The 27,762-nt window shown below is 42.1% G+C and overlaps 1 protein-coding gene across 1 annotated transcript in view; it reads left to right on the top strand.

Annotated features, from left to right (window-relative positions):
• Positions 1 to 575: 575 nt before the first annotated feature.
• The window catches only part of LOC125451604 (HERV-H LTR-associating protein 1), a 70,948-nt gene continuing 43,761 nt past the window's right edge, over positions 576 to 27,762 (top strand). The window contains exons 1-3 of the mRNA XM_048528903.2: positions 576 to 693; positions 7,936 to 8,037; positions 14,586 to 14,642. Of these exons, the coding sequence (XP_048384860.2) occupies positions 576 to 693; positions 7,936 to 8,037; positions 14,586 to 14,642 (277 nt within the window). The remainder of the gene's footprint in view (positions 694 to 7,935; positions 8,038 to 14,585; positions 14,643 to 27,762) is intronic.

Genomic DNA, 27,762 nt, shown 5'->3' on the forward strand with positions numbered 1-27,762 from the left:
GTGAGTATTGTTATCCAAATAGGTGTCCTGTAAATCTGACATATTTTCTTGCTTTGTAAGCCTCCATGTCTCCTCTCCCAAGCCCTCCCCATTTCTACTTAGTTCGAAGCTTTCTCTACAGAAACAAGTCCAGGTGAAGCCCATCCGTCCAGAACTGCTCTCTCCTACCCCAGTACTGTTGCCTGTGCCCCACGAACTGAAATCTATCCCACCCACACCAATCTTTGAGTCACATTTTTAACTTAGATCTTGACTTTACTTACCTTGTGCCCATTTGTCCCTGGTTAAAGTAGTAATCCAATGAAGTTCTGCCATTTTTAAAAAAATTACCTCTAAACTGTTCAAAATCTTTTGGCAAAACCTGCTTTTTAGACATACCAATGTTGTGCATCCTCAACTGGACAGTAACTACTGGATTCCTCCACTCCTTCTCCAAGCTTTTCTCCTGGGGATTTCTCCCTGCTGGGATTTCTTCAACCCTGGTACTAGACACGTTACAGAACATGGCTATAAAGAACATTATCAAGGTGGGTTGGCTGGGTGGCTAGTTTATGATATTGAGTAATGCCAACAACATGGATTCAATTTCTGCACTGGCTGAGGTTACTGTAAGGGATTCTGTTATCTTTAATATCCCCTCCTACTGTTACATTTCTATTTCCAGTCTCAACTTGAATGGCTCCCAGTATCAAGGTACTGTGTTCATCCTCCCTGCCGTGCCCACTTTCACCTACATAGCATGCAAGCACTTTGTAACTGTTAGATGACTCCAGTGGCTGAAACCCCTCAGGTAAAGTCCCTGGGTCCTCAGACCTGTCTTACCCACCATCCTGTGACACCATCCTGTCTATTATCACAGGCAAGTTTTGAATTACACAGCCTGAGGTGTGTGACTGCCCTTGGAAGTAAAGTGTCCAGACAACTTTCCCATTCCCCGGAGTGGGAGAATGACTGCAGCTCAGATTCCAGCTCCTCAACTTGGGTCCGAGGTTCCTTGAGCTGTAACCACTAACTACAGATGCGTTCACTTTGGGTTACATTAGTGCCCAGCAGATTCCACATGTTGCAGCAGCAACGATCATGTGTCATGCCATCATTATCATTTCTGAATAAATTTGTAAAGTATCTACTTGTGATTCCATGATGTTTACACTTCATTGGGCTGATCTCTCATGTTGATAAACTAGAAAGAAAAATATCATCATTATCAATCAGATACTTGACTTTTAAGAAAAGAGGGAGAATTAAAAGAGTGGTGACCCAAACACAAACTGAAGATCTTTTACTTTAAAGTCTGGAGATATTCACTAATTCTACTCACCAGTCAGCACACCACACTCTGGTTGCTGAGGTCCCTGCACTGCTAGGTCTGTCAGCAGGTTGGCCTCTTAGTCTAGGCCTGATATCTTCTCCTGTTTAACTCTTTCATCCTGGAGATTTTACTTCTTGCTGTAAAACCCTGGCAAGCACACCTCCTTCACCCTTTAGTATCCACTTTAAGCCAATTTTCCATCAGTACAATCCTTCTACTTACTTGGCCTTCATCTCACTCTACTGCAATCCTGTTAAACACTGACTGCGGTCCTTACCAGCCAAGATTGTATTAAACAGCAGAGCATTCTTGAAGGGCTAAGTGACCTACTCCTGCTCCTGTGTTCCAATGGTAGATGGATCCGTGGAATTGAGGACATAATCAAGTCAGCCATGATCTTATTGGATGGTGCAGCAGGTTTGAGGGGTCAAATAGCCTGCTCCTGCACCAAATTTATACATTCTTATGTTATATCTCACTTTCAATGACCAGGAAAAGTTCCACATATACTCTGTATATTGTTTACTAATTATGATTAATGATGTATGGTCAGCATCAACTTGGAATCTATGCCCTTACAATCAGGATAAGCTAAATCTGTTCTGCAGAGGTGGGTTAAAAGGTGCAAGTTTTATGTGGTAATCTGTAAATAAATAAAAACAAACAAAGATTAGCTTTATTCATTCTATATCTCAGTACCTGGCTTTCTGGTATATAATACACTCTGCATATACTCTGTCCAATTCAGTCATAATTTTAAAGACTTCAATCTGATTACGTCTTAGCTTTGACTTTTAAATACAAAAATCAGACTGGTCAATTTTTCCTGATGGATGTAATCTTTCAGTTCTACTTCGTTATTGTCGAATTCTTTATTTAAAAATAAAACCCCAAAAACCTTGTTAGCATTTTCAATCAGTTTGCTAAACTGTGACGTGACATTTAATGATTTTCTTGTCTTTATCCTCAAAGCTCTATTTCGTTCAGCTAATTCGCTTTATTTAGTTTATAGTTTTCCTAGCAAGTGAATCATCTAATACTTACCAATGTTATGCTGCCATCTGACTACGTAGTTTAAAAATTTTGTCATGGCTTTTTGAATTAAATTGCAATCTTCCTTAAAGTGAGCTATATCCTTACATCTCTACCATGCCTAGCCCTGTCCACCAGTGCAGCATCAGCTGCAAATTTTGACATTGAGTGATTTATTCAGGAGGTCTAAATCATGCCCCAGTCACTGACCACACATTAATGGTTCCTATTTCTCATCATCACCTCTTGTCAATTGCTAAATCCAAACCAGCCAGCTAATTTGGCACAAATTCTGTAAGACCAATTTTGACTTTTGACTGACTTGAATGGTGCACCATGCCAGTTGGTTACAATAGCTAAAGCAAAGAGATTGCTGCAATCAGGCATAACCAGTACTCTCCTGATATATCTCCTCTACTGACCTGACAGAAATGATTAAAAACCCAAAAAAGTTAACTCATTCAAACTTAACTCAGCTTATCCACTTTGGTTCCATCACTCAGTCGGAATTTGCATAGTATGCATCGAGTAGTAATGTTAAAATGTGCATTAAAAGAGACTACTTCCCTAAACATGTGGCAATTTTGAATGCTGAGTGCAAGGTGTTGTTGTTAATGGGGCAGTAAGGCTATCAATGTCTTTCTGAGGGCATTATTTGCCCAATAACTCTAGGCAATAAATATGCATTTGTCCCCCACAACGCCCCCCCGCCTCGCCCCATTGGGACTCACTCTCTTTAAAGGTTTCACAAATGGGATTATATTGAAAACCATTTGAAATCCCCGTTTATTATGTCATAACAATAATCCTTATTGGCTAATTTAAAAAAACAATTTCCATGAATACTTCATGATTTTTTTTACGGATATCCATAATAACAGCTCAGTGTTACCTTAATGCAACTAGCATTTGATTTTACAATATTGTGCAATTTACTCTTGAATGTCATACTATAGATGGTAAACTATAACTTCCTGTTTTGTGTCTCATTTCTTTCTGGAATCTATGCCTTTCGAGTAGATATCACCAACTCTGTGGTAATACATGCTCTTATTAAGTTTAAGTGGACAGAGACTACTTGTCCTGTTTGTGAAATTATTGAGTGATGAATAGTATGTCCAAAAGCTGCTGTCAAATTATTAATTACTGATCTTTCAAACTTATCATCATAGAAGGTACTTAAAATGAAGAGGTACTCTAGATTTCAACTTACTCACACTAGACACACGTCTCCAAGGAAAACTGATTTCAGTGATTAGGTTCTGTGCATTCCACAGCTACTTTATCTGCTTCATGCCTGATCTAATTTCAAATTCTTTAAACAGCGAGCTTGGATTAAACCTGCAAATTCAATTCAGGAGTTTTGATTAGTGGACATTGGTAGCTCAAATTCGTAGCCACATGCTTCTTATGAAGATTTATAAAAACGCATTTGTTGGATTATCTTTGCAGATAGTGAGTTTTGATTAGTGTTCTGAAATTGAATCACCTTTAACAGAAGACTGAGGTAAGCTGCATTCAGGAGAATGTTCGGACTTTCTAACTTAAATTGGATGCAGAAAGAAAGAAAATGATATTGGGGCAGACAGAACAGATACTACTACGATGATTTGAATATTGTGATTGAAAAGGTTAATTGTAAAATTATGATTCATATCACCCTTCAATTTTGAGTTAAACTGCTTTGCATGTAATTTAAACTAAGATTGAGCAAAATTGCATCAATGGTGATTATCCTCATGAACAATTGTTTGGCAAGTCAGCTTTCAGACTGAGTACAGAGAGCTGCCAACAGAACCTTACATTAGCTTCAATATAATGTGCATGCAAGTTATCTGATGATGTGTTCCATTACAATTCACAATTATAATATTTTTAAGAGGAAATGCTTCGCCATGCAGAGTTTTCCATGATGAACTTGGTTCAGACATTTATTCTTTCTGGCCTGCTGTGCAAAATGAGTGCACAGGCTTATTCCTGTAGAAGTATGGTCAAGAACAAGGCATACTCAATATTGGATGTGAACTTTCATTTATGTGAGGCTGTGGGTAACTGTTGAGGGTCCCAGCCATTTTAGTGGCAAACAGGATTTCACCCCCACCTCCATAATCTTTAAATAAGGCAATGCTGTAGAGACCAGAAGCAAAGAAAGCACTCTCTGTCAAACTATTATGTCTCTAGTGCCACTGTCATAACTTGTTCACTTATTATCCAACTCATTGGCTGCATTGCAAAGTCTTGTGTTTTACTGAGCCAGTTGAAAGAGTTGCTTACTCCTGCCAGCTTCCATTCTGCCTAGATATTTTTGTGGGTATAATTTTCCATTTGTCATCCAATGCATTAGTTACTTCTTAAACACACTTAAACTGAAATCCATTTTCAAACATAAAGGGATCATTTCAATTGTTTTGTTAATTAAAATTTTGTGTTCTACATTCACTTATCTGCCAGTAAAGGAGCCAATAAATATCAGTATTTCCCAATAGTGTTTTTATGAGGTACATTTGTCCCAAATTGATAGAAGTCAATTAATATTGACAAAGTGCTAGCTTCTATCGCCAAATTGAGTATGTGGTGATTTGCAAAAGAGATTTCATTTCTGGATGTGCGTGAGCAGTATTTTGTTTTCCTTCTGGTAAACATGTTGCTTTGAACTGATTAGATCAGTGTTACGAATATTTTCCAATGCCTAGCAGAGACCTATCAGCTCCTTGATGGCAAGCTGAGAGACAGGAAGTTATACAAATATAGGGGGGATGGTTACTGACATCTTCCCACCACTGTGTTCACCTCAGCAGACATTTTGCCAATGACGGAGGTTTGCGGGGATTGTGGAGAGACTGTCCAGTGAAACCCATGAAATGCACTCCTTGTGACAATGCATATTATCTTCATGACACACTTCCACAATCCCCTACCAGCCAATCACTGGGGCCTGTCTATCTGGCTGCTTGAGCTTGGTGAAATACACGCCGTCCAGTTGTGGTTATCGTTCTCTGGGATAAGTTAAAACGTTTAATAATAATGGCAGACCCAGCATGGACTGGTAACTAAATTGGCCATTGCCAAAAGTATAACACCCACCCCTCCCCCCACAGGGGGCCTACCACCAGCTGAAGTAGGTCTGCCTCCCATTTTTGGGCTAGCAGCAGGAATCCAGCCTGGATCAAACAATTCTGTTCAGGGTGCCTACTGGTTCACTTGTGAGGCTGTTTGTGTACATTCCCATGCATTGCACTATATCAAGGTCCCAGACCAAACTCTAGCAAGCTACCCACTCAGGAAACCTGGAGACAGTAGACTCATATCTCCGGATCATTTCTGTAAAGCAATCACTGACTAGGGAAACATTTAGATAAACGAACAGTCTGAGTAAAATATCCTGGATACTTCTCTGTAGTCATTCAGCTCAACACTGATATTCTATGCTGTGTGGCTATGACTTCAGGTCTGAGTGAGGGGATTCGGAGAAGATTCCAAGCTTGCAGAAATTTCTTTGTTTCACTGATTCAAAAAGAAATTGTGAAAAAGTAAGAGGCTAAGTCACTTATTCCTCAGTTTTCTCTTTGTTTGCTCGATTATATATCAAGTTGACACTGCATTACAGTATTGAGGGAGTAATATACTGCCATATGTACCATATTTTGAATAAGCATTTAAACTAAGATTCCATCTACCTGTTGAGGTGGATGTTAAAGATGTCATGGTGCTATTTTGAAGAAGAGCCAGGGAATTATCTTGATGTTGTGGTCAATACCCTACCCCCATGCCCTGGCCAGTATCCTATCCCCATGTCCTGGTCAGTATCCTAACCCTGTGCCAAGGTCAGTACCCTACCCCCAAGTCCTGGTCAGTATCCTATACCCAAGTCCTGGTCAGTATCCTACTCCCAAGACCTGGCCAGTATCCTACCCCCATGTCCTGGTCAGTATCCTATCCCTAAGTCCTGGAGAGTATCCTATGCCCAAGTCCTGGTCAGTATCCTATCCCCATGTCCAGGCCAGTATCCTACCCCCATGTCCTGGTCAGTAACCTACCCCCATGTCCTGGTCAGTAACCTACCCCCATGTCCTGGCCAGTATCCTACCCCCATGTCCTGGCCAGTATCCTATCCCCAAGTCCTGGTCAGTATCCAATCACCAAGTCCTGGTCAGTATACTATCCCCGTGCTCTGGTCAATATCCTATCCCCAAGTCCTGGTCAGTTTCCTATACCCAAGTCCTGGTCAGTATCCTATACCCAAGTCCTGGTCAGTATCCAATCCTCAAGTCCTGGTCAGTATCCAATCCTCATGTCCTGGTCAGTATCCAATCACCAAGTCCTGGTCAGTATCCAATCCCTGTGCTCTGGTCAGTATCCTATCTCCAAGTCCTGGTCAGTATCCTATACCCAAGTCCTGGTCAGTATCCAATCACCAAGTCCTGGTCAGTATACTATCCCCGTGCTCTGGTCAATATCCTATCCCCAAGTCCTGGTCAGTTTCCTATACCCAAGTCCTGGTCAGTATCCTATACCCAAGTCCTGGTCAGTATCCAATCCTCAAGTCCTGGTCAGTATCCAATCCTCATGTCCTGGTCAGTATCCAATCACCAAGTCCTGGTCAGTATCCAATCCCTGTGCTCTGGTCAGTATCCTATCTCCAAGTCCTGGTCAGTATCCTATACCCAAGTCCTGGTCAGTATCCAATCACCAAGTCCTGGTCAGTATCCAATCACCAAGTCCTGGTCAGTATCCAATCCCTGTGCTCTGGTCAGTATCCTATCTCCAAGTCCTGGTCAGTATCCTATACCCAAGTCCTGGTCAGTATCCAATCCCCAAGTCCTGGTCAGTATCCTATCACCATGTCCTGGTCAGTATCCTATCCCTGTGCCCTGGTCAGTATCCTATCCCCGTGTCCTGGTCCGTATCCTATGCCCATGTCCTGGCCAGTATCCTATCCCCAAGTCCTGGTCAGTATCCTATCCCCAAGTCCTGGTCAGTATCCTATCCCCATGTCCTGGCCAGTATCCTACCCCGATGTCCTGGTCAGTAACCTACCCCCATGTCCTGGCCAGTATCCTATCCCCAGGTCCTGGCCAGTATCCTATCCCCATGTCCTGATCAGTATCCAATCACCAAGTCCTGGTCAGTATCCTATCCCTGTGCCCTGGTCAGTATCCTATCCCCAAGCCCTGGTCAGTATCTAACCCTCAATCTACGGCAGAGAAATAGATTATGTGGTCATTATCATGTTGTTAACACACATTCATCATGAATAAACTTTGGGTGAATATGAAAGTTTGTCAATGATTCAGACACAACAAAGCAGAAAAAGAGGAAAAAGTCATTGGTGCCATTACAGCAAAGCAACACCTCAGGAAAATCTGGTCCATTTTCATCATGGAAAAGTCTTTGTGTTTTTGAGGAGCTTTTTATGAACCCTGTTATTACTAACATGAGGACTTCCTGCGCATTTCTCTAATCACTAATCTTAAATGCTGTCGAACAAAGAATGCTGAATGCTCTACTGCTCTACAGCATTATTGGATGGAGCATGTCTGCAATTCCATGGTCAACCTCAGAATTTGAATGACTTTTTTTTCTTGTTGAAGGGAAGATATTCAGTGAGGAATACAAAATGCAGCAACTAAGAAGAAGTGTCTGTGTTAGACTCTGTTTGGGACTAATTGTGCTCATTATATTTATCAGTATGGGTATGTATTTCATTTACCTGTAACTCTGGGCTAACTGAACACTATGTACAGCTTTTCAAATAAACTAACTTTAACAGATAAAAATAAGCTATCGCGTGATTGTCCACAGTAATGGGTCGTACGAACGATTTCAGAATGGAATCAGGTTAGTTCATCAATTTACTAACTCTTCAATTTAAGATGAATCTAATCCAGACCCAGTACAAAAATCTAAATCAGATAGAAGGCTGTGACCCAGATTAAGGTCTTAAGATTTCCATGGAAATCCACAACATAAGTGTAAAATTACAGGGCATCTCAGTTCATAAAATCTGGAGTGGAACCTGGGTGGATCTGATTAAATGTGTCAGGCAACTTTTGGAAGTGCTGGAATGACAACATTGACCAGCTTATAGTTGGGGTTGTTTGCTGCTACAATCCTCTTTCCTTGGCTGGATCTAAGAAACTACTCGGTTTACAGTGGGAGAGGAACAAACATTAATGCATCTTGGCAAAAATCTCTTGTTTTAAGCAGGATGTAGTTTATTGTACAATTTCAATCAGGTATAAGTTAAATTATTAAGTTATGCATTAGTCCATTCTGAGAAGTGGCATTCGTGCCAGATTGTCACTCTTTTCATATGCCTTTCCGTCATTATTGAGCTCTAAATTTCTAATCTGGCTCCTTCAAAAATGCAAAGCATAGCTGAAATCAACATAGTTCTCTCATAGTACTGGGGTATTCAAACTATGCCTCCTTTTGTAGCATTAGCATATCACATTCTGACATTTAAATATCCATCAGCACAGCTAGCCACATTGATAGCTGTTGGGAACAACTAAGTATAAAGCTGAGCGAGGGATAAGGGCAGAAGTTGGTTAAGAGGCTAGGATGCCAGCTGGACAGGATTTCATCTGGGTAAGGTGCCTGGGTGCTAAGTAAGTAGGGTGCCAGGTAAGAAGAGTGCCAGGTGGTTACTTTACTTGGTGGGCAGGGTGCCATCTAAGTGATGGCAAGCTTAGGACAGGTAGGAGCAGTTGTGTTCAGGCCAGAGACTACCAACGGGAGTGCTGGAGCCAGTGTTTGAGGGCTGTCAGAGTAGGCAAAGGGCTAGGGAGAAGAGTGAGGTATCAGGGCTGGTGAGGGAGTGGGAGAAGTTGGGGCTATTGTGTGTGGGGCTGGAGGGGTGCATGGTGTCAGGGCAGTGGGAAAGGGATGTAAAGTGTCAGGAGCTCAGGCCAGTGACAGAGTGGGTGTCTGGTTGGGCAGATGTCTGGACTGAACGGGAGGGATTAAGTGTCGTGCCCTGGTAGGAGAGGTGAAACCCTGTTGGATTGAGAGTTCAGATGGAATGGAGTGGTGATAGTCAGAGGTCCAGCAATAGCTGGTTGCAATAAATCTTGGTTAGATTCTTCAATACCATGAAATCCTCATCCAGTTTCTCACATTATGTGGGATAACCGAAGCATTGCCAGATCAGGAAGCAAATACACATTGTGGACTGCACATTTTCTCTTTCCTCATGTGTCACAGTACAACTTGTGGCTAAGCATTTGGTTTGAATATTGTATTCAGATGTTTGTACAATTTTCAACAACCTCAAACTAACAGCTCCCAAGGTGATGTGTAAGGTAACAGTGTAGAGCAACTGAGCTAAAAATAGCACACCCTCTGATCCCCCATCCAATTACTTAACGTACGTGAGTTGCACTTCAATTGCAGATCCATAGCCATTTTCATCATGCAATAATTGCCTTTTGTAGCTTGTTTTCAGAAATTAATCTGTAATATATAAAGTTATTGCTACGGTTTAAAAAATAATGGGCGATATTCCCCGAGGTGGTGGGGCAGGTGGTTGGGAAAAGCAAATAATCAAGTGGAATGGCACTGCTGAGGCATCTGCCCCTTTTTTGTTATTTCAAAAATTAAGTTCTAAATGATGTGGCCCATTGATAATTTCTAACCAATTAAGACTCTTTAGTGGTCAATTAATAGCTAGTTAAGGTCCTAATCCACCACCAACCCAAATACCTGCCTTGGCAGTTAAGGACGTAATAATGGTCACTAAAAGTCACTTCACTGTTTTTGTCTCGGATCACCCACTCTCTATCACCCCTATCCCAATATCTCCAGAAGAATAACTTATCTTCTCACCGATGGAGTTCTTCAGGCCAGTGCAACATGAGATTCCAGTGATGGTCTCTTACTCCAAGTGACTGCTAGGCTCTGATTGGTCAGCAATTTCTGATGAGGCTCCTGATAGACTGAGAGGCCCACCAGACAGTATTTAAGGGCTTGAGAGATAATGAGATGCTGGAGATTCCAAGATAACAAAATGTGAGGCTGGATGAACACAGCAGGCCAAGCAGCATCTCAGGAGCACAAAAGCTGACGTTTCGGGCCTAGACCCTTCATCAGAGAGGGGGATGGGGGGAGGGAACTGGAATAAATAGGGAGAGAGGGGGAGGCGGACCGAAGATGGAGAGTAAAGAAGATAGGTGGAGAGAGTGTAGGTGGGGAGGTAGGGAGGGGATAGGTCAGTCCAGGGAAGACGGACAGGTCAAGGAGGTGGGATGAGGTTAGTAGGTAGCGGGGGGTGCGGCTTGGGGTGGGAGGAAGGGATGGGTGAGAGGAAGAACCGGTTAGGGAGGCAGAGACAGGTTGGACTGGTTTTGGGATACAGTGGGTGGGGGTTGATTGGCGCTTACTCCAGCAGGCTTTGAGCTGATGATGCCTGTCTACACATTTAGCTCAGAAGGCACTAAATTTTGACCATGATGCAAGAGAGATTTTATTATGTATATTTGACTTTAATTAGATGATTTACATATCTGCTAAATAATAATTGCTTGGTAAGGAATAAATGGGCAACTGTGAATTTGAACAGTATGTTTATGGACATCAATCTATTGCTCATTTTCACAGAATCACTGCCATTCAGCCCATTGTGTCTGCACAGGCACTTCAAATGAGCATTATGAAAAAAAGAACAGAAGAGAATCAAAGAGAAATGCATCACAGGAATAGGCCCTTTGTCCCTCCAAACCTGTGCTGATCATCATGCCTAAACTAATTTAAAAAACAAACCTTCTGCCCTTTCTTTGGTATGTACCCTTCTATTTCCTTCCTTTTCATGTGCCTCTTAGATGTCATGGGTGTGTCCGCTTCCACCACCTCCTCTGGCAGTGCATTCCAAGCTCCTACCACTCTCTGTGTGAAAAACATCCCTCACGCATCTCCCTTAATCTTTCCATCTCTCACCTTAAACCTTCGCTCCATCTTACAATTGAAATTTCAACCCAGGGAAAAAGCCTCTAACTATCCACCCGATCTGTGCCTCTCATAATGTTGTAGACCTCTATCTGTCTCCTCTCAGCTGCCATCTTCTGTGTGAGAACAATCCCAGTCTTTTTAACCTTTCCATGTAGCCAGTGTTCTCGAGACCGGGTAACATTGTAGTGAACCTTCTTTGTACTCTCTCTCGAAAGCCTCCATGTCCTTCTGGCAGTGTGGATACCAAAACTGCACACTATATTCCAAATGCCAATGGACAGGATTTCACCTGGGTAAGGTGCCTGGGTGCTAAGTAAGTAGGGTGCCAGGTAAGAAGAGTGCCAGGTGGTTGCCTTTGCCTCAAAACCCCATACAATGTTTCTGTTCACATAATCTGCAACTGCCCCTTATATGCTATCCTCAGCTCACTTCAAGGCAGTGCATCCCAGACATCTTCAAAGTTTTCTTCAAAGCTTGTTCTCACATCACATTTGCTTCTTTTGCAAATAGGTATCATGCGCTTCTTCAATCCTGTTACAAGTAGGGCTAGCCTACCTCTGCCGACTTTTCCTAGGACCCTCATGATTTTGAAAAGATCCATCAAATTAGCTCTTAGCCCTGTCTCCACGGAGAACCCATTTTTTCTAATCTATCTGTCTATCTTCAAACTGAAGCTTCTCATTTCTAGAAGCATATCTGTATACCCTTCTGCACTTTCTGCAATGAGCTCAGATTGTACTCAGTTGTGACACACTGTACTTCAACTGAGGTCTTGGTCTGTTGGTAGGGTGGTGGATGTTGACTCTTAACCACAAAGGCTGTGTATCGGGTGCTGAGGTATAGAGGGGTATGCCATGTCTGATGATGGGAGATGGAGGAGGAGGGTCTGACAGCGGTGGGAAGAGGAGTCAGTGTTTGGTCCTGGGACCAGGATTTCAGGACATAATAGATCAGGGAACATGGTAAATTGGGGAATGTATTGAACTGTTTCTCTAGAGTCAAACTAGGTTTTAAATGGTTTAATATTTCCTGAGTAACCATTTACTTGACTGCAGCTGACCTTTCAAAATCTACAATGTAACTGGATATTTTTAGAGAGTTCTAGGCATAGAGGAGTTATCCAGTGGAAGCGTCATTTGCATGGGCGATTCCTTTGGAGTGTGTTACATCAGGAATGCCACAGGGAATTCCCTCATTTATGCTGCAGGAACAATTATTTTGCTATCAGAAAATTGGGTCAATGTTTGGGGGTGGAAGCAAACATTTCAGATCCCTGTGATTAAAGTTAAAAATCCATGAAGTCAAGGTCAATGAACTTTAAAAATAACGGCACAAATGTCTCGGCTGGGAAGAACAGAGGGGAAGAAGAAGCACCAACAGTTTATGAGTGTTGCCACCATGGTGAATATACTCCACTTGGCACAGTAACTAGGCCCTGACAACAGTGCTAAAGTCTTGTGTTCTAGAACTTGCTACAACCTAACAAAACTGGAATGTGCCCAACAGTATGGAAAAGTTCACAGTCATGTCCTGTAAACAAAAAAACATGACAAATGCATCCTAATCAATTATCACAATATTGGTTTGCTTTTGATCATAAACGAAGCAAACGAAGAGCCATTGACAGTCTAGCAAGTGACTCTTGTACAGCATCAACCTGCTCACTGACCCCCACTTTGGAGTTTCAGCTCATGACCTCAGTATAGCCTTGGTCTAATTATGTACAAAAAGAGCTGAATTCAGAGGTGAGGTGACAGTGACTGCCCTTGATATCAAGGCCACATTTGACAGAGTGTGGTTTTGCAGTGTCCTAGCAAAATGAATCAATGGGAATTTTGGAGTTAGACCTAGCACAGAGGCAGAATGTTGTGGTTGTTGGAGATCAATCATCTCAGCACCAGGACATCTTTGCAAGAGTTCCTCAGGTTACTGCCTGACCCAACTATCTTCATTGAGTGCCATATGTATTGTGGCTACAAGAACAGATCAGACGCTAGGAATTATAAGGCAAGAAGCTTACTTCCGTCTTCCTATTACCTGTCCACAGCCTACAAGGCACAAATCAAGGGTGTGATGAAATATTCCTCACTTGCTTGGACAGGTGCAGCTTCAACAACACTTAAGAAACATGACAGTGCTGGGGACAATGCAGCTCACCTGATTGGGACTCCATCCACCACCTTCAAAACTCTCTCCTTTCATCGCTGACATTCAGTAGAAACAGAGTGTACCATCTACAAGATGCACCATAACAACTCACCAACCCTTGCCTGATAGCATCTTCCAAACCCATGACACCTAACACATTGAAGGACAAGGGCAGCAGATACATGGGAATATCACCACCTGTAAGTCACCCTCAAACCACTCACCATTCTGACTTGGAAATATATCATTGTTTCTTCAATTGTCAACGGAACAACTCTGAGAACTCTTTTCCAACAGCATTCAGAGGACAGCATTGGTTCAACAAGGTGGCTTACCACCTTCTCCAGGGCATTAGGGATTGTATGTGGTGACCTAGTCAGTGACAACTGGATCCCCAGAACTAATAAACTGAAAAAAAATCCACACTCTCAACTTTCTTGAGACTGATTACTTCATTCATTTCATGTGATGCTTACAGAACTGTGCAGAACTTTAGTTAGGCCACACTTGGAACATTGAGTACAGTTCTGGTTGCCGCACTGCCAGAAAGATATGGAGACATTGGAGAGGATACAGAAACAGTTTACCAGGATGCTGCCTGTTTTGGATGGTATTAGCTATGAGGAGTGATTCAACAAACTTGGAATGTTTTCACTTGAATGTCGGAGGCTGAGGGAGCAGCTTGATTGAAATTTAGAAAATTATGAGAGGCATGAATAGTCAGTCTTTTTCCCAGGGTAGGAATTAGTAGGGGTCATAGGCTTAAGGCAAAAGGGTGAAAAGTATATAGGAGATGAGAGAGGCAATTTTATTTTTACACACAGAGTGTTGTAAGTGCCTGGAATGTGCTGCCAAAGGAGGTAATAGAAGTAGATAAAACAGAACATTTAAGAGGCATCTTGACAGATACACAAATAGGTGGATGATAGAGGGATGCAGACCATGTAAGGCAAAGGTTTTTAGTTTAGAAAAGCACCATGTGTCAGCACAAGCTTGGTGGGCTAAGGGCCTGTTCTTGTGCTATGCCTCTTTTTGACGTGAGCAAGGTCCCTGGCACGGGAGGTGGTAAATCAGACCCCAACTGTTTGTTCAATTACATGGCTTTTTTAATCTATTGCATTTTTTCTTTTCTGATAATTTTATCCAGCCTCAAAGGATCTGAGAAAAAAGATTTTGTTGAAAAGAGCCTTATTAATGTCTACAGGTGAGTAGAATGTGATACCTTTTCATTCATATTTTTAATATTAAATCTCTGTGTTTCCATTCCATTAATTTCATATTTGAAATGCAATCCTTCACAAAATCATTGCGCTGTCTGTCTTTACAATATGGGTTCAAATAACTGTGATGACAAACTTCAGTCTGTAGATGGACATTATTACATTGACCTTCTGACTTTAGAGTCTGGAATTTAGGTTCATAATATGAGTGCAGCCATAATAACAACACTCACAACAGTTTAACTAAGCACTAAGACACTGACTATGAAATTCCATCAAATTACTGAGTAGAGGAAGGCAATACAAACATGTTAAATATTTATATACCACCTTTGAGATATTGTTAATTCTAAGCTAATGCTTCTCAAACATTATCCAAGTGTGATCCCATTTTAACATTTCAGAATTTATGTGATCCCAGAGTAAAAATTCGAATTTACAACAGGGAATAGCTGGAGGGAGAGGAATATCTTTAGTTCTTGACTGAAGGGAGTAGGGAAGTAGGAGTTGAGCATTGGAGAAATTGATGAGTTGGTAAATAAACACTACGTTTTCATCGGCTTTTTTTGCAGCAATCAGATCTGAATGAGCAACCCATTAGGTCCCAGCCGTCAATAGAAACAGGCGAGAATTTAAAGGGGAATTGCAGTCATCGGAAATATGTCGGATTTCTGCTTCAGCTATTGTTGCCTTTCAGCTAGTGACTCTGAAAGCTTGTCTCACAGCCCCACAATTCTGATGCCCCAGCGTAGGAAGCCCTGTTCCAGGCTGCACGTAAACATTTGTTAATGGTTCAATGAGTTGATTGTCTGCACTCTGGAAGCTTGGGAGAAGAAAATCTAAAGACCAATTTTGCAGAATTTTAAATCAAGACGACAACTGGTTCCCAAGGTACAAGATCAGGAATAAGAGAATTGTGTTTCCAGGCTTTTTTTCCCTTTGCCACTCAGAAAGTTTGGATTTTCCTGGAGAGTTGTAAAGCACAACCAACAGCTGCAATAGATACAAGGTCATTGTATACATTCTATGAGGTGGAGCTGGACATTCTGTCTTTCTACCTCATTTCCTGGTGCTACAACAGCCGTAGTACCTAAGCACTGAAACACCAAAAAAAACTATTACATAATGGGGAATCCCTGGGAATCCCTAATATAGTCAAAGGTATCAGAGTCAATTTCTACTCTTCCAATGCCCAGGATGCAGAGTTCTAACCTGAATCCTCTGGGTTCCATTCTCTATTAATTGCCAGAAATTCCCAGATCACTCCCTGAGCAATCTTGAACTAGTTAGATTGGCAATTTTCAACTGGTCACCCACACCAAGTTCCTGATGTGATACCTGGACCTCGCAAGTTAAAATACAGATCCCGGTAACACTGGTGTTAATACTGGAGGAGAAGAACAACTACAAGATTGACCTTGCATTAATATTTATAAATGGCCAGCCACATTGATTATAGACAGGTTAAAGGAATGTTTCCTATGAAAAGCGTCTGTATGTATCTTGAAACGTTTTAGGAGGCGTTTTGAGGCATTTACCAGAGATTGTTACGAAATCCTCATGGGGATGCGAGAAAATTAAGAGCTGTGAACCACTAGACGTCAATTTGTGTGGGAGCAGCAGTCATTCTGTGCCTACTACGTAATATGGAGATGAAACAGCGATTGAGGAGAGGGCAAATTCTTCATCATCCCTACTACCTGGCTATGACAGGTCAGCCATAGCACCCAGGAAATTGGTATGTCTCTGTGTGCTGTCCCATCAAAATTTTCACCTAAGTTCTCTGCAGCAGGACTTAAATGCCATTGTACCCTCTGCTGAGCTGTTGCACTAATCTTCCTTTCATTCTGGTCTGATTTCATCCTGGTGACTCACCATGTACTGATCCTAAATCCCATGGCCTCCAAAGCCATTTTCTAAACCAATGGTTGCAAGTTTTTTTTTATAGAAAAATTTGTTCTTGAGATGAGCAGGCAAGCATTTATTACCCATCCCCATTTGTCCTTGAGAAGAATGAGGGAACTTCCTTCTTGAACTGCCACAGTATATTTTGTGTGGGTAGACCCACATGTCATTTGGGAGGGAGTTATAAAAGTGAAAAGTGAAATATTCACAAGTCAGGATGGTAGTAGCTTGCATGTATCCACTGCTCTTGTCCCTCTAGACAAAGACAGTCCTTGTTTTGGAAGATGTTATCTATGGAGCCTTGTTGAAATTGTGCATCACATCTTGTAAATGGTACACACAACTGCCATTAAGCATTAGTGTTTGGGGGAGTGAATATTTGTGGATGTGGTGCAGATCAAGTGGCTACTTTATTCTGGAAGGTGTCAAGCTTCTTGAGTGTTATTGGAATAGAACCCATCCAGACAACTGGGGAGTATTCCATCACATTCTTCATTTTTGTCTTTTAGATGGTGGACAGGCTTTGGGGAGTCAGGAGGTGAGGACTCATTTCACCAGAGGTCAGAGCTTAAGGATATAGGGTAGACCAATTAGAGGAGGACTGAAATGAGGAGAAATTTCTTCACCCACAGAATGGTGAAACTATGGTTCTCTGTCTGAGAAAGAGATTGAAACCAAACATTGAATGTTTTGAAGAAGCAGTTAGATATAGTTCTCGAGCTGAAATGGATCAAAGGGTATGAAAAGAATAGAATACTGAGAAGGATGATCAGTCATGATCATATCGAATGTATAGCAGGCGCGAAGTGCCAAATGGCCTATTCCTACTCCTATATTCTATGATTTTAAGAGTTACTCGCTGCAGGATTCCTAGTCTCTCACTTGTTCTTCTAGCTGTGGTATTTACATGACTCGTTCACTCAATTTGTGGTCAATCCCCAGGCTGTTGATAATGGGGATTCAGTGTTGTTAATACCATGAATATCAAGGTATCATGCTTAGATTCTCTCCTGTTGGAGATTGTCACTAAATGTTTTTTGCTACTTGTAAATCCAAACCCGGATATTGTCTAGGCTTTGCCGCATTTAGAGATGGACTTCTTCAGTATCTGAAGAGTCATGAATGGTGCTGAACATTGTGCAATTATTAACAAACAATCCCACTTCTGACTTTATGTTGGAGGGAACTTCATTGATGACGTGGCTGAATATGATTGGGCCTCAGATACTTTCCTGAGGAACTCCTGCAGAGTTATCCTGCAGCTGAGATGACTGACTTCCAAAAAATGCAGCCATCTTCCTATGTACCAGGAACAAAAACAAAGTTGCCGGAAAAGCTCAGCAGGTCTGCCAGTATCTGTGAAGGAGAAAACAGAGTTAAAGTTTCGTGTCCGGTGACCCTTCCTCAGGACTTCCTATGTACCAGGTATGACTCCAACCAGCGAAGAGTTTGACCCCCCGGTTCACATTTATTCCAGTTTTAATAGGGATCCTTGAATACTCAGTCAAAGGCGGCCTTGGTGTCAGGAGATGTCTCTCTCACCTCACCTCTGGAATTCAGCTCTTTTGTCCATGAGTGAACCAAGGCTGGAATGAAGTCAGGAGCTGGGTGGCCCTGGCAGAACCCAAACTGGGCGTCACTGAGCAGGTTATTTCTGTGCAGGTACTGCTTGATAGCACAGTTGATGATACCTTCCCTCATTTTATTGATATAGTAGTAACTGTCAATCCTGGAGAATCTGAAATAACAAGGTGTAGAGTGGATGAACACAGCAGGCCAAGCAACATCAGAGGAGAAGGAAAGCTGATGTTTCGGGACTCGACAGGGTCTAGACCCGAAATGTCAGCTTTCCTACTCTCTGATGTTGCTTGGCCTGCTGTGCTCATCCAACTCTACACCTTGTTATCACTTTACTGATGATTGAGAATAGATTGATGGGGCAGTAATTGGCCAGGTTGGATTTAAGCTGTTTTGTTTTCATGAAGGACATATCTGAGAAATTTTCAGTATATTCCAATGTTGTAGTTGTACTAGAGCAGCTTAGCTAGTGCAGTGGCAAATTCTAGAGCACACAACTTTAGTACTGTTGCCAGAATGTGGCCAGAGTCTACAGCTTTGCACTATCCAATGCCTCCTGCAGTTTCTTGATGTGTCGTGAAGTGAATAGAATTGACTTAAGGCCGGAATTCACAATGCAGGCGTCCTGTAAGGAAGTCAAGATGATTGTTGGGTCAAATGATTGGGCTAGTATGTCCATGGTCACACTTTCAACAGCCTCTTCATTGTACCAGAATGCAGGGTGAGGGTGAATTGGGAATTGAGAGGGACTTAGGTAGGGAAAATATTGTTACTGTCAATGTTCTCAAAGGTATCACATTGTACAGGTTCCTGACGCTGTAGTAAGATGGGAATCATGTAAGTCATGACAATGTAATGGATAGTATGTGAAGAGAAGGATGTTAGACATCACACTGGGGGTCTGAATTTGATAATGTGGTAACTATATGTATAATTTGATAACTGTATGTGCACATGCAACTATAGTATTGCAGACCATAAGGAGCTAAAGATACTTAGACCATAAGACCAGAAGAAACAGGAACCGAAGATGGCTGTTTAGCCCCTCAATTCGATCATGATCTGACATTCCTCATATCCACTTTTCTGTCCTTTCCCCACAACACTTGATTCTCCTACTGATTAAGAATCTATTGACCTCAGCCTTAAATATACACAAGGGCTCCCACAACTCTCTGTGGCAGAGAGTACCACAGACTCTCAGCCCTCTGAGAGAAGAAATTCCTCACCTCCGTCTTAAATTGGTACCCCTTTAATTCTGAGACTATGCCCACTGGTTCTAGACTCTCCCATGAGGGAAACATCCTCTCAGTATGTACCCTGTCAAGCCCTTTAACAATTTTATATGTTAAGTGAGATTACCTCTCATTCTTCTAAACTCCATTGAATAGAGTCTCAAGCTGCTTAACCTTTGCTCATGAGACAATCCTCTTATACCGGGATCATCCTAGCGAAACTTCTCTGAACTGTCTCTGATGATATAACATCTTTACTTCAATAAGGGGACCAAAACTGATCACATTACTCTAGATGTGGTCTCACCAGCACCTTGCACAGTTGCAGTAAGATTTTCCTACTCTAATGTTCCAACTCCTTTGAAATAAAGGTTAGCATTTTATTAGAGATAATAGGAACTGCAGATGCTGGAGAATCCAAGATAACAAAGTGTGGAGCTGGATGAACACAACAGGCCAAGCAGCATCTTAGGAGCAGCTAAGATGTTGCTTGGCCTGCCGAGTTCATCCAGCTCCACACCTTGTTATCTTAACATTTTATTAGCCATTCTGACTAATTATGGAATCCTAGGTGCTAACTTTCTGTGTTTCATGTACAAATACTCCCGAGTCCCTTTGCGTTGCAGCTTTCTACAGCTCTTTTTTCTTTTGTTCTCCCTTCTAAAATGAACAACTTCACATTTCCCCACTTTATATTCCATTTGCTAACTTTTCGCCTACTAACGTAATCTATCTGTCTGTCAACTGTTTGCATCACTCTTGCAAACTGATTGTCCACCAATTTTTCAGCCGTCTGCAAATCTGACTATGGTACATTCACATCCTTCGTCCAAGTCGTTAATGTATGTTATAACAGTTGTGGTCCCAGCACTGATTCCTGTAGACCTCTACTGGTTACAAGTTTCTAACCTGAAAAAGAATCCTCTTATCCCCACTTGCTGTTTCTTACTCATGAGCCAATTCTATATCCATGCTATTATGTTACCTCCACACCATGGGGTCTTATCTTATGCTTTAACGTTTTGGGAAGTACCTTGTCAAATGCCTTTTGGAAGTCCAAATACAACATTTCTACTGGTTCCTCTCTATTCATTTCCCTTGAAAAACTGTAATAAATTAGTCAGATGTAACTTCCCTTTCTTGAACATGCTGGCTATGCTTGATTAGATTATCATTTTCCAAAAATTGTGCTATTACTTCTTTAATATTTGATTCCAATACTTTTCCAACAATATATGTTAGGCCAATTGATCAATAGTTATGTGCTTTTGCCTCTGTTCCTTTTTGAATAGAGTGGTTACATTAGCAGTTTTCCAATCCTCGGGTATTGCTCCATAATTCAATTAATTTTGAAAACTTGCAGCCAACACATTCGCTCTCTCTGTATCTATATCCTTTAGGCTCCTCGAATGCAAGCAGTTAGGGCCAGGTGACTTATCTGCCTTTGGTTTCCATTAACTTGTCTAATAGTACTTCTCTCGTGATGGCGATGGTACTTAATGCCTTTCCCGTATTCTTTGGCATTAATAAGATCTTTAAAGCATCTTCCTCTGTAAAGATAGATGCAAAGTATCTTTTACTCCTTCTGCCATTTCCTTATTTTCCAAAACCACCTCCTCAGATTCATTTTCTAAGGCACCTATGTTAGACTTTGACCTCTCTCTCTCTTCTTCTATATTTAAACAAATTCTTATTATCAGATTTTATATCGCTCACTAGTTTGCCCTCATTGTGTACTTTATTATGTTTCTAGTCCTCCTTTGCTCATTTCTAAATGTATTCCAGTCTTTAGGGACATCATGGATTTTTGCCTCTTTATATGATTTTTCTTTTTCACTTATTACTCTTCTTAACTTCCTTGGTTAGCCATGTTGGTTTATCCCTGTCTTAGAATCTTTCCTCCTTACTGAGATGTATTTTTCATTGAGAGTCTTGAATTACCTTCTTTAACATCTGACCACTTCTTTTTTACTGTCATTCCTGCTCATCTGTCTGCCCAGTTCACTTCAGCTAACTCTATCCTCATTTTCATTGTAACTTCCTTAATTTACATGAAACACAGTTGTGTCTAACCCAAGTGTCTCACTCTCAAACTGAATATTGAATTCTATCCTATTATGACCACGACTTGATCATTACTATGATCACTAGAAAAGAAACAAAAAATTAATATTTTCTGTATTTGGAACCTTTTCGTCTGGGGTCATTATTAAACCTACCTCATAACGCATCACCAGATCCAGGATAGCCTGCTCCCTGGTTTACTCCATGAGAAGTAGGCATGAGGCTGGCACATTAGTAGGTATGAGAGTGTTGTGAAGTACATGGAGGTTAGATATGAATCCTGAGTGCTAGGGAATATTAATTAGACCTTAAGACCATAAAACATAGGAGTGGAAGTAAGGCCATTTGGTCGATCGAGCCCACTCCGCCATTTAATCATGGCTGATGGGCATTTCAACTCCACTTCCCTACACTCTCCCCATAGCCCTTAATTCCTTGTGAGATCAAGAATTTATCAATCTTTGCCTTGAATACATTTAACTTCCCGGCCTCCACTGCGCTCCATGGCAATGAATTCCACAGGCCTACCACTCTCTTGCTGAAGAAATGTCTCCTCATTTCCATTCTATATTGACCCCTTCTAATTCTAAAGCTGTGCCCATGGGTCCTAGCCTCCCCGCCTAACAGAAACAACTTCCCAGCGTCCACCCTTTCTAAGCCATGCACTATCTTGTAAGTTTCTGTTAGATCTCCCCTCAAAGTTCTAAACTCTGATGAATACAATCCCAGGTCCTCAGCTGTTCATCGTACATTAAACCTACCATTCCAGGGATCATCCATGTGAATCTCCATTGGACACGCTCCAGTGCCAGTATGTCCTTCCTGAGGTGTGGGGCCCAAAATTGGGCACAGTATTCTAAATGGGGCCTAACTAGAGCTTTATAAAGTCTCAGAAGCACATCACTGCTTTTATATTCCAACCCACCTGAGATAAATAACAACATTACATTTGCTTTCTTAATCACAGACTCTACCTGCAAGTTAACCTTTAGAGAATCCTGGACCAACACTCCCAGATCCCCTTTTACTTCAGCTTTATGAATTTTTTCATCATTTAGGAAATAGTTCATGCCTGTACGCAATTTTTAGGCCTTTTAGCTTTTCTAGCATTTTCTCTTTTGTAATGCCTACCATACACAACTCTGCCCCCGACTCTCCTTAATTGTTGGCATACTACTCATGTCTTCCACTGTGAAGACTGATGCAAAGTACTTCTTAAGTTCTTCAGCTATTTCCTTATCTCCCATCACCAGCCTTCCAGCATCAATTTGGAGTCACCCAATGTCTACTTTGGCCTCTCGTTTGTTTCTTATGTTTTGAAAGAAACTTTTACTATCATTTCCAATATTACTGGCTAGCCTACCTTCATGTTTGTTCCTCTCCTTTCATATTTCTCTCTTTGTTTTCCTCTGTTTGTTTTTGTAGCCTTCCCAATCTTCTGATTTCCCAGTGCTCTTGGCCACTTTATAGGCTGTGGCTTTTTCTTTGATACATTTCCTGACGTCCTTAGTCAGCCATGGCTGTCTAATCCCACCCCCGGATAATCTTTCTTTTCTTTGGGATGAACCTCTGTACTGTGTCCTCAATTACACCCAGAAACTCCGGGCATTGTTGCTCTACTGTCTTCCCCGTTAGACTCTGCTTCCAGTCGATTTTCATCAGTTCCTCTCTCATGCCCCTGTAGTTACCTTTATTTAACTGTAACACCATTACATCTGATTTTGCCTTCTCTCTTTCAACTGCAGACTGAACTCTACCATATTGTGGTCGCTGCCTCCTAAGTGTTTCCTTACTTTAAGATCTTTTATAAAGTCAGGCTCATTATATAGCACTAAGTCCAGAATAGCCTGCTCCCTTGTGGAGTCCATCACAAACTGTTCCTAAAAGCCATCCTGTAAGCATTCCATGACTTCCCTTTCTTTGGATCCACTGGCAACATTATTGACCCAGTCCACCTGCATATTGAAGTCCCCCATGATCACCGTGACCCTGCTTTTCTGACATGCCCTGTCAATTTCCTGGTGCATCTTGCGCCCCTGGTCCTGACCACTGTTAGGAGGTCTGTACATAACTCTCATTATGGCTTCATTGCCTTTGTGGTTCCTCAACTCCACCCACACAGACTCCACATCATCTGACCCGATGTCATTCAGTGCCGTAGATTTAATTTCATTCTTAACTAACAAGGCAACCCCGCCCCCTCTGCCCACCTCCCTGTCTTTTCGATAAGTTGCAAATCCTTGGATGTTTAACTGCCAGTCCTGAACCCCCTGCAACCATGTCTCTGTGATGCCTACCACATCATAATCATTCAAGATGATTTGTGCTGTGAATTCATCTACTTTGTTGCGAATACTACGAGCATTTAGGTAAAGTGCCTTAATGCTAACTTTCTTATCATTATTAGAGATATTGGAAATCGTAAGATGTCCTAAGTTATCCTTCCTTTTTGCTGTATTCCTAGTCTGCCTCGAGCTTAAACCCACCTCCACACATGCTATCCTGCTGCTTATCTTTCCATTTAACTCCATACTCCCCGTCACTTTTCCTTTCCCTTCCCCCCGACTCAGAAGTTTAAAGTCCTACTGACCACCCTATTTATCCTTTTCGCTAGAACACTGGTTCCAGATCCACTTCGGTGGAGATCGTCCCAACAGCACAGATCTGCCTGGTTCCAATGCCCCATGAAATGGAATCCCTCTTTCACACACCAATCCGATAGCCACGTGTTTGCTTCCCTAACTTTCTTATCCCTATGCCAATTTGCACGTGACTCGAGGACCTGTACTTCAATTTCCTTCCTAGTGCTTGATAATCCCTGATAGGTCCTCTACCCTAGCTTTGCCTATGTTGTTAGTTCCAATGTGGGCCACAACAACTGGATCCTCCCCCTCCCGCTCCAATATCCTTTCAAGACAGTCGGAGATGTCCTGCATCCTGGCACTGGGTAGGCAACACATCATGCAGGACTCCCAATCTGGCTTGCATAGGATACTATCTGTCCCCCTAATTATAGAATCTCCTAGAACAACTACTTGTACAACTAATTGTTCTGTGGTGGGGAAGAGTTGTATATTCACTGACATTGAGCATCTTCATGATGGTAGTTCTACCAATGAGGTCTTCAGTTCCAAACTCCTGGTATTGACCCCTCTGGCCATTGTTCCTGTTCCCTTCTCAGGACTTTCCTGAGATCCACCTACATCTTTGTGGCTCCATGGTGATTTTATTCACAGGAGGTCATAACCACTTACATGATCAATGCTTCCAGTGCCACAGCCATCATTATGGATCCATTTTTCTGCCATCTCCAAGAACTTCCACTCTAGTAGCTTTTTTTCAAGCTTTCCTTTAACAAATGAATCCCTTTGAAGAAAAAGCAGACATGTGGCAGAAAAACAATGCTGCTGGGGCCTCCTCTGAGATGGTAAGAACTGGAGATGATGGAGTCAGAGATAACACAGTGTGGAGCTGAAGGCCAAGCAGCATCAAAAGAGTAGGCAAGTTGATGTTTCAGGTTAGGACCCTTCTTCAGAAATGGGCTTTTTTTTTGAGTCTCAAACTCCTCGTGGGAGTTCAAGGCAGCGCCGATATGGTCATCAATGTAGTAGAGGAAGAGGTGGGGTTTAGGGCCAGTGTTGCTGCGGAAGAGGGACTGTTCCACGTATCCTACGAAGAGGCAGGCATAGCTTGGGCCCGTGGCCACTCCCTTAGCCTGTAGGATGTGGGAGGAGTTGAAGGAGAAGTTGTTAAGAATAAGGATGAGTTCAGTTAAGCGGATGAGGGTGTCAGGCCCATTTCTAAAGAAGGATCCTGACCCAAATTGTCAACTTTCCTACTCCTTTGATGCAGCCTGGCCCACTGTGTTCCTCCAAAACTATGCTGTGTTATATCTGCTGGGGTCTCCTGATGTGTGCACGTATCACTGGCAATGTTAAGATATAGAGACCTACGTTAAAGGTGCATTTGCAAACTGTGGACATGAGATCAAGTGAATTCTATCTCCCAAACCGTAAAAGCCAATGTATAGCTTCAGGCCACAGAAACATACAATTGAACTTGAGCTTCCTACCTCTTCCACTCTGCTATGTCTGAAACTATGGTTACATTACTGATTCTCAGAAATTTGCAGAGGAAGTCAAAATCAACAGACAAAACTTTCATGACTACATTAGGGAAAGCAGATTATTTGGAGCACTGGGGACTCCTCGAAAACTGGTAACAGTGATTGTATCAGTGAAAATAAGGAAATAACAGGCATCCTGCATTAATACTTGACATTATTATTTACACTTGGGGAAAGAGTAGGGATTGATAGGGGTGTGCTGTAGTCAGTAAGAGGCATCATTCAAGGATGCATTCACTGATAACCAGCATGCCAACCATCCTAAGAAAAATAATGCTGAATCAGAGATAGGGATGTGCCCAGTTTAACCCAAGCAAAATAACAGACAATATTAAACTAATGGCACCAAGGTGCAACAAATCCCTGATTTAAATGATTTCCATTCCAGCTATAATCTTTTAGATTTCTTTCAGTTTGGGACCAGCTTGAGAGGGCTGTGAAAGTAGGCAGATTGGGGTGTGCTTTTTCCATTATGATAATTCAGAGGGTGGTGGGGACATATGTCAGATTGTTGCAGAAAGTGAGGTTGGTGTTAGAGCCCAGAGAGATTGAGAGCTGCCAATGTAAAATCACAGTGGTCTATGATGACCAAGTGCAATTGAGGACCATTTGAAGACAGGAGGAAGGAGGACACACCTCTGTTATTTTCAGACCTACAGGATTAGTGGTGGAGGTGGCACAAAAGAGGGCATTGGAGCCAGGTAACACTTCCAGACCCAGGAGGAAATGCTATCTAAACATGTTCCAATACATTCTTCCAGTACCCATTGCACTGATGTAGACACTCTCCAACCAAGGGGATGTGAGGTGCCATTAGACAACCATAAGGACATGAGAAACAGAAGCAGGGCTGGACCATATGGCCCTAGAGCCTATTTTGCTGAACAGTATTTATTATGGTTGAACCTCTGCCTTGAATCCACTTTCTTGCTCTCTCACATTTCCTCTTTGCTCTTTGCGAACCAGAAGTCTGCCTATCACAACCTTAAATATTTTAAATGTATTAATATATTCAAATCAGGGACATCCGCAACAGCCTGGGCTTAAAAGAAAATCCCATTGTCACAACCTCTGGAGTGAAAGCAATTCTCCTTTATTTAGTTTAGGTAGTATGCACATGTGAACGCAGAACATAAGAAGGTGACCAAACAGGTAGATGAGGGTAAAGCGGTTGATGTGGTGTATATGGCTTTCAGTAAAGCATTTGATAAGGTTCCCCATGGTAGACGATTGCAGTAAATATGGAGACATGGGATTGAGGGTGGTTTAACGGTTCGGATCAGAAATTGGCTAGCTGTAAGAAGACAGAGTGTTGTGGTTGATGGGAAATGTTCATCCTGGAGTTCAGTTACTAGTGATGTTCCACAAGGATCTGTTTTGGGGCCACTGCTGTTTGCCATTTTTATAAATGACCTGGATGAGGGTGTAGAAGAATGGGTTAGTAAATTTGCAGATGACACTAAAGTCGGTGGAGTTGTGGATAGTGCGGAAGGATGTTTCAGGTTACAGAGGGACATAGATAACCTGCAGAGCCAGACTGAGAGGTGGCAAATGGAGTTTAATGCGGAAAAGTGTGAGGTGATTCACTTTGGAAGCAGTAATAGGAATAGGGTACTGGGCTAATGGTAAGATTCTTGGCAGTTTGGATAAGCAGAGAGATCTCGGTGTCCATGTGCATAGATCCATGAAAGTTGCCACCCAGGTTGATAGGGTTTTTAAGAAGGTATACAGTGTGATAGGTTTTATTGGCAGAGAGATTGAGTTTTGGAGCCATGAGGTCATGTTGCAACTGGTCAAAACTCTGGTGCGGCCGTGCTTGGAGTATTATGTACAGTTCTGGTCACCACCTTATAGGAAGGTGTGGAAGCATTGGAAAGGGTGCAGAGGAGATTTACGAGGGTGTTGCCTGGTATGGAGGGAAGGTCTTATGAGGAAAGGCTGAGGGACTCGAGGCTGTTTTCATTAGAGAGAAGAAGGTTAAGAGGTGACTTAATAGAGACGTACAAGATAATCAGAGGATTAGATAGGGTGAAAAGTGAAAGCCTTTTTCCTCGGACAGTCATGGCTAGCATGAGGGGACGTAGCTTTAAATTGAGAGTTGATAGATATAGAACAGATGTCAGAGGTAAGTTCTTTATTCAGAGAGTAGTAGGGGTGTGGAATGTCCTGCCTGCAACAGTAGTAGACTCGCCAGCT

This window comes from Stegostoma tigrinum, chromosome 5 (assembly GCF_030684315.1).
Source record: "Stegostoma tigrinum isolate sSteTig4 chromosome 5, sSteTig4.hap1, whole genome shotgun sequence".
NCBI lineage: Eukaryota > Metazoa > Chordata > Chondrichthyes > Orectolobiformes > Stegostomatidae > Stegostoma > Stegostoma tigrinum.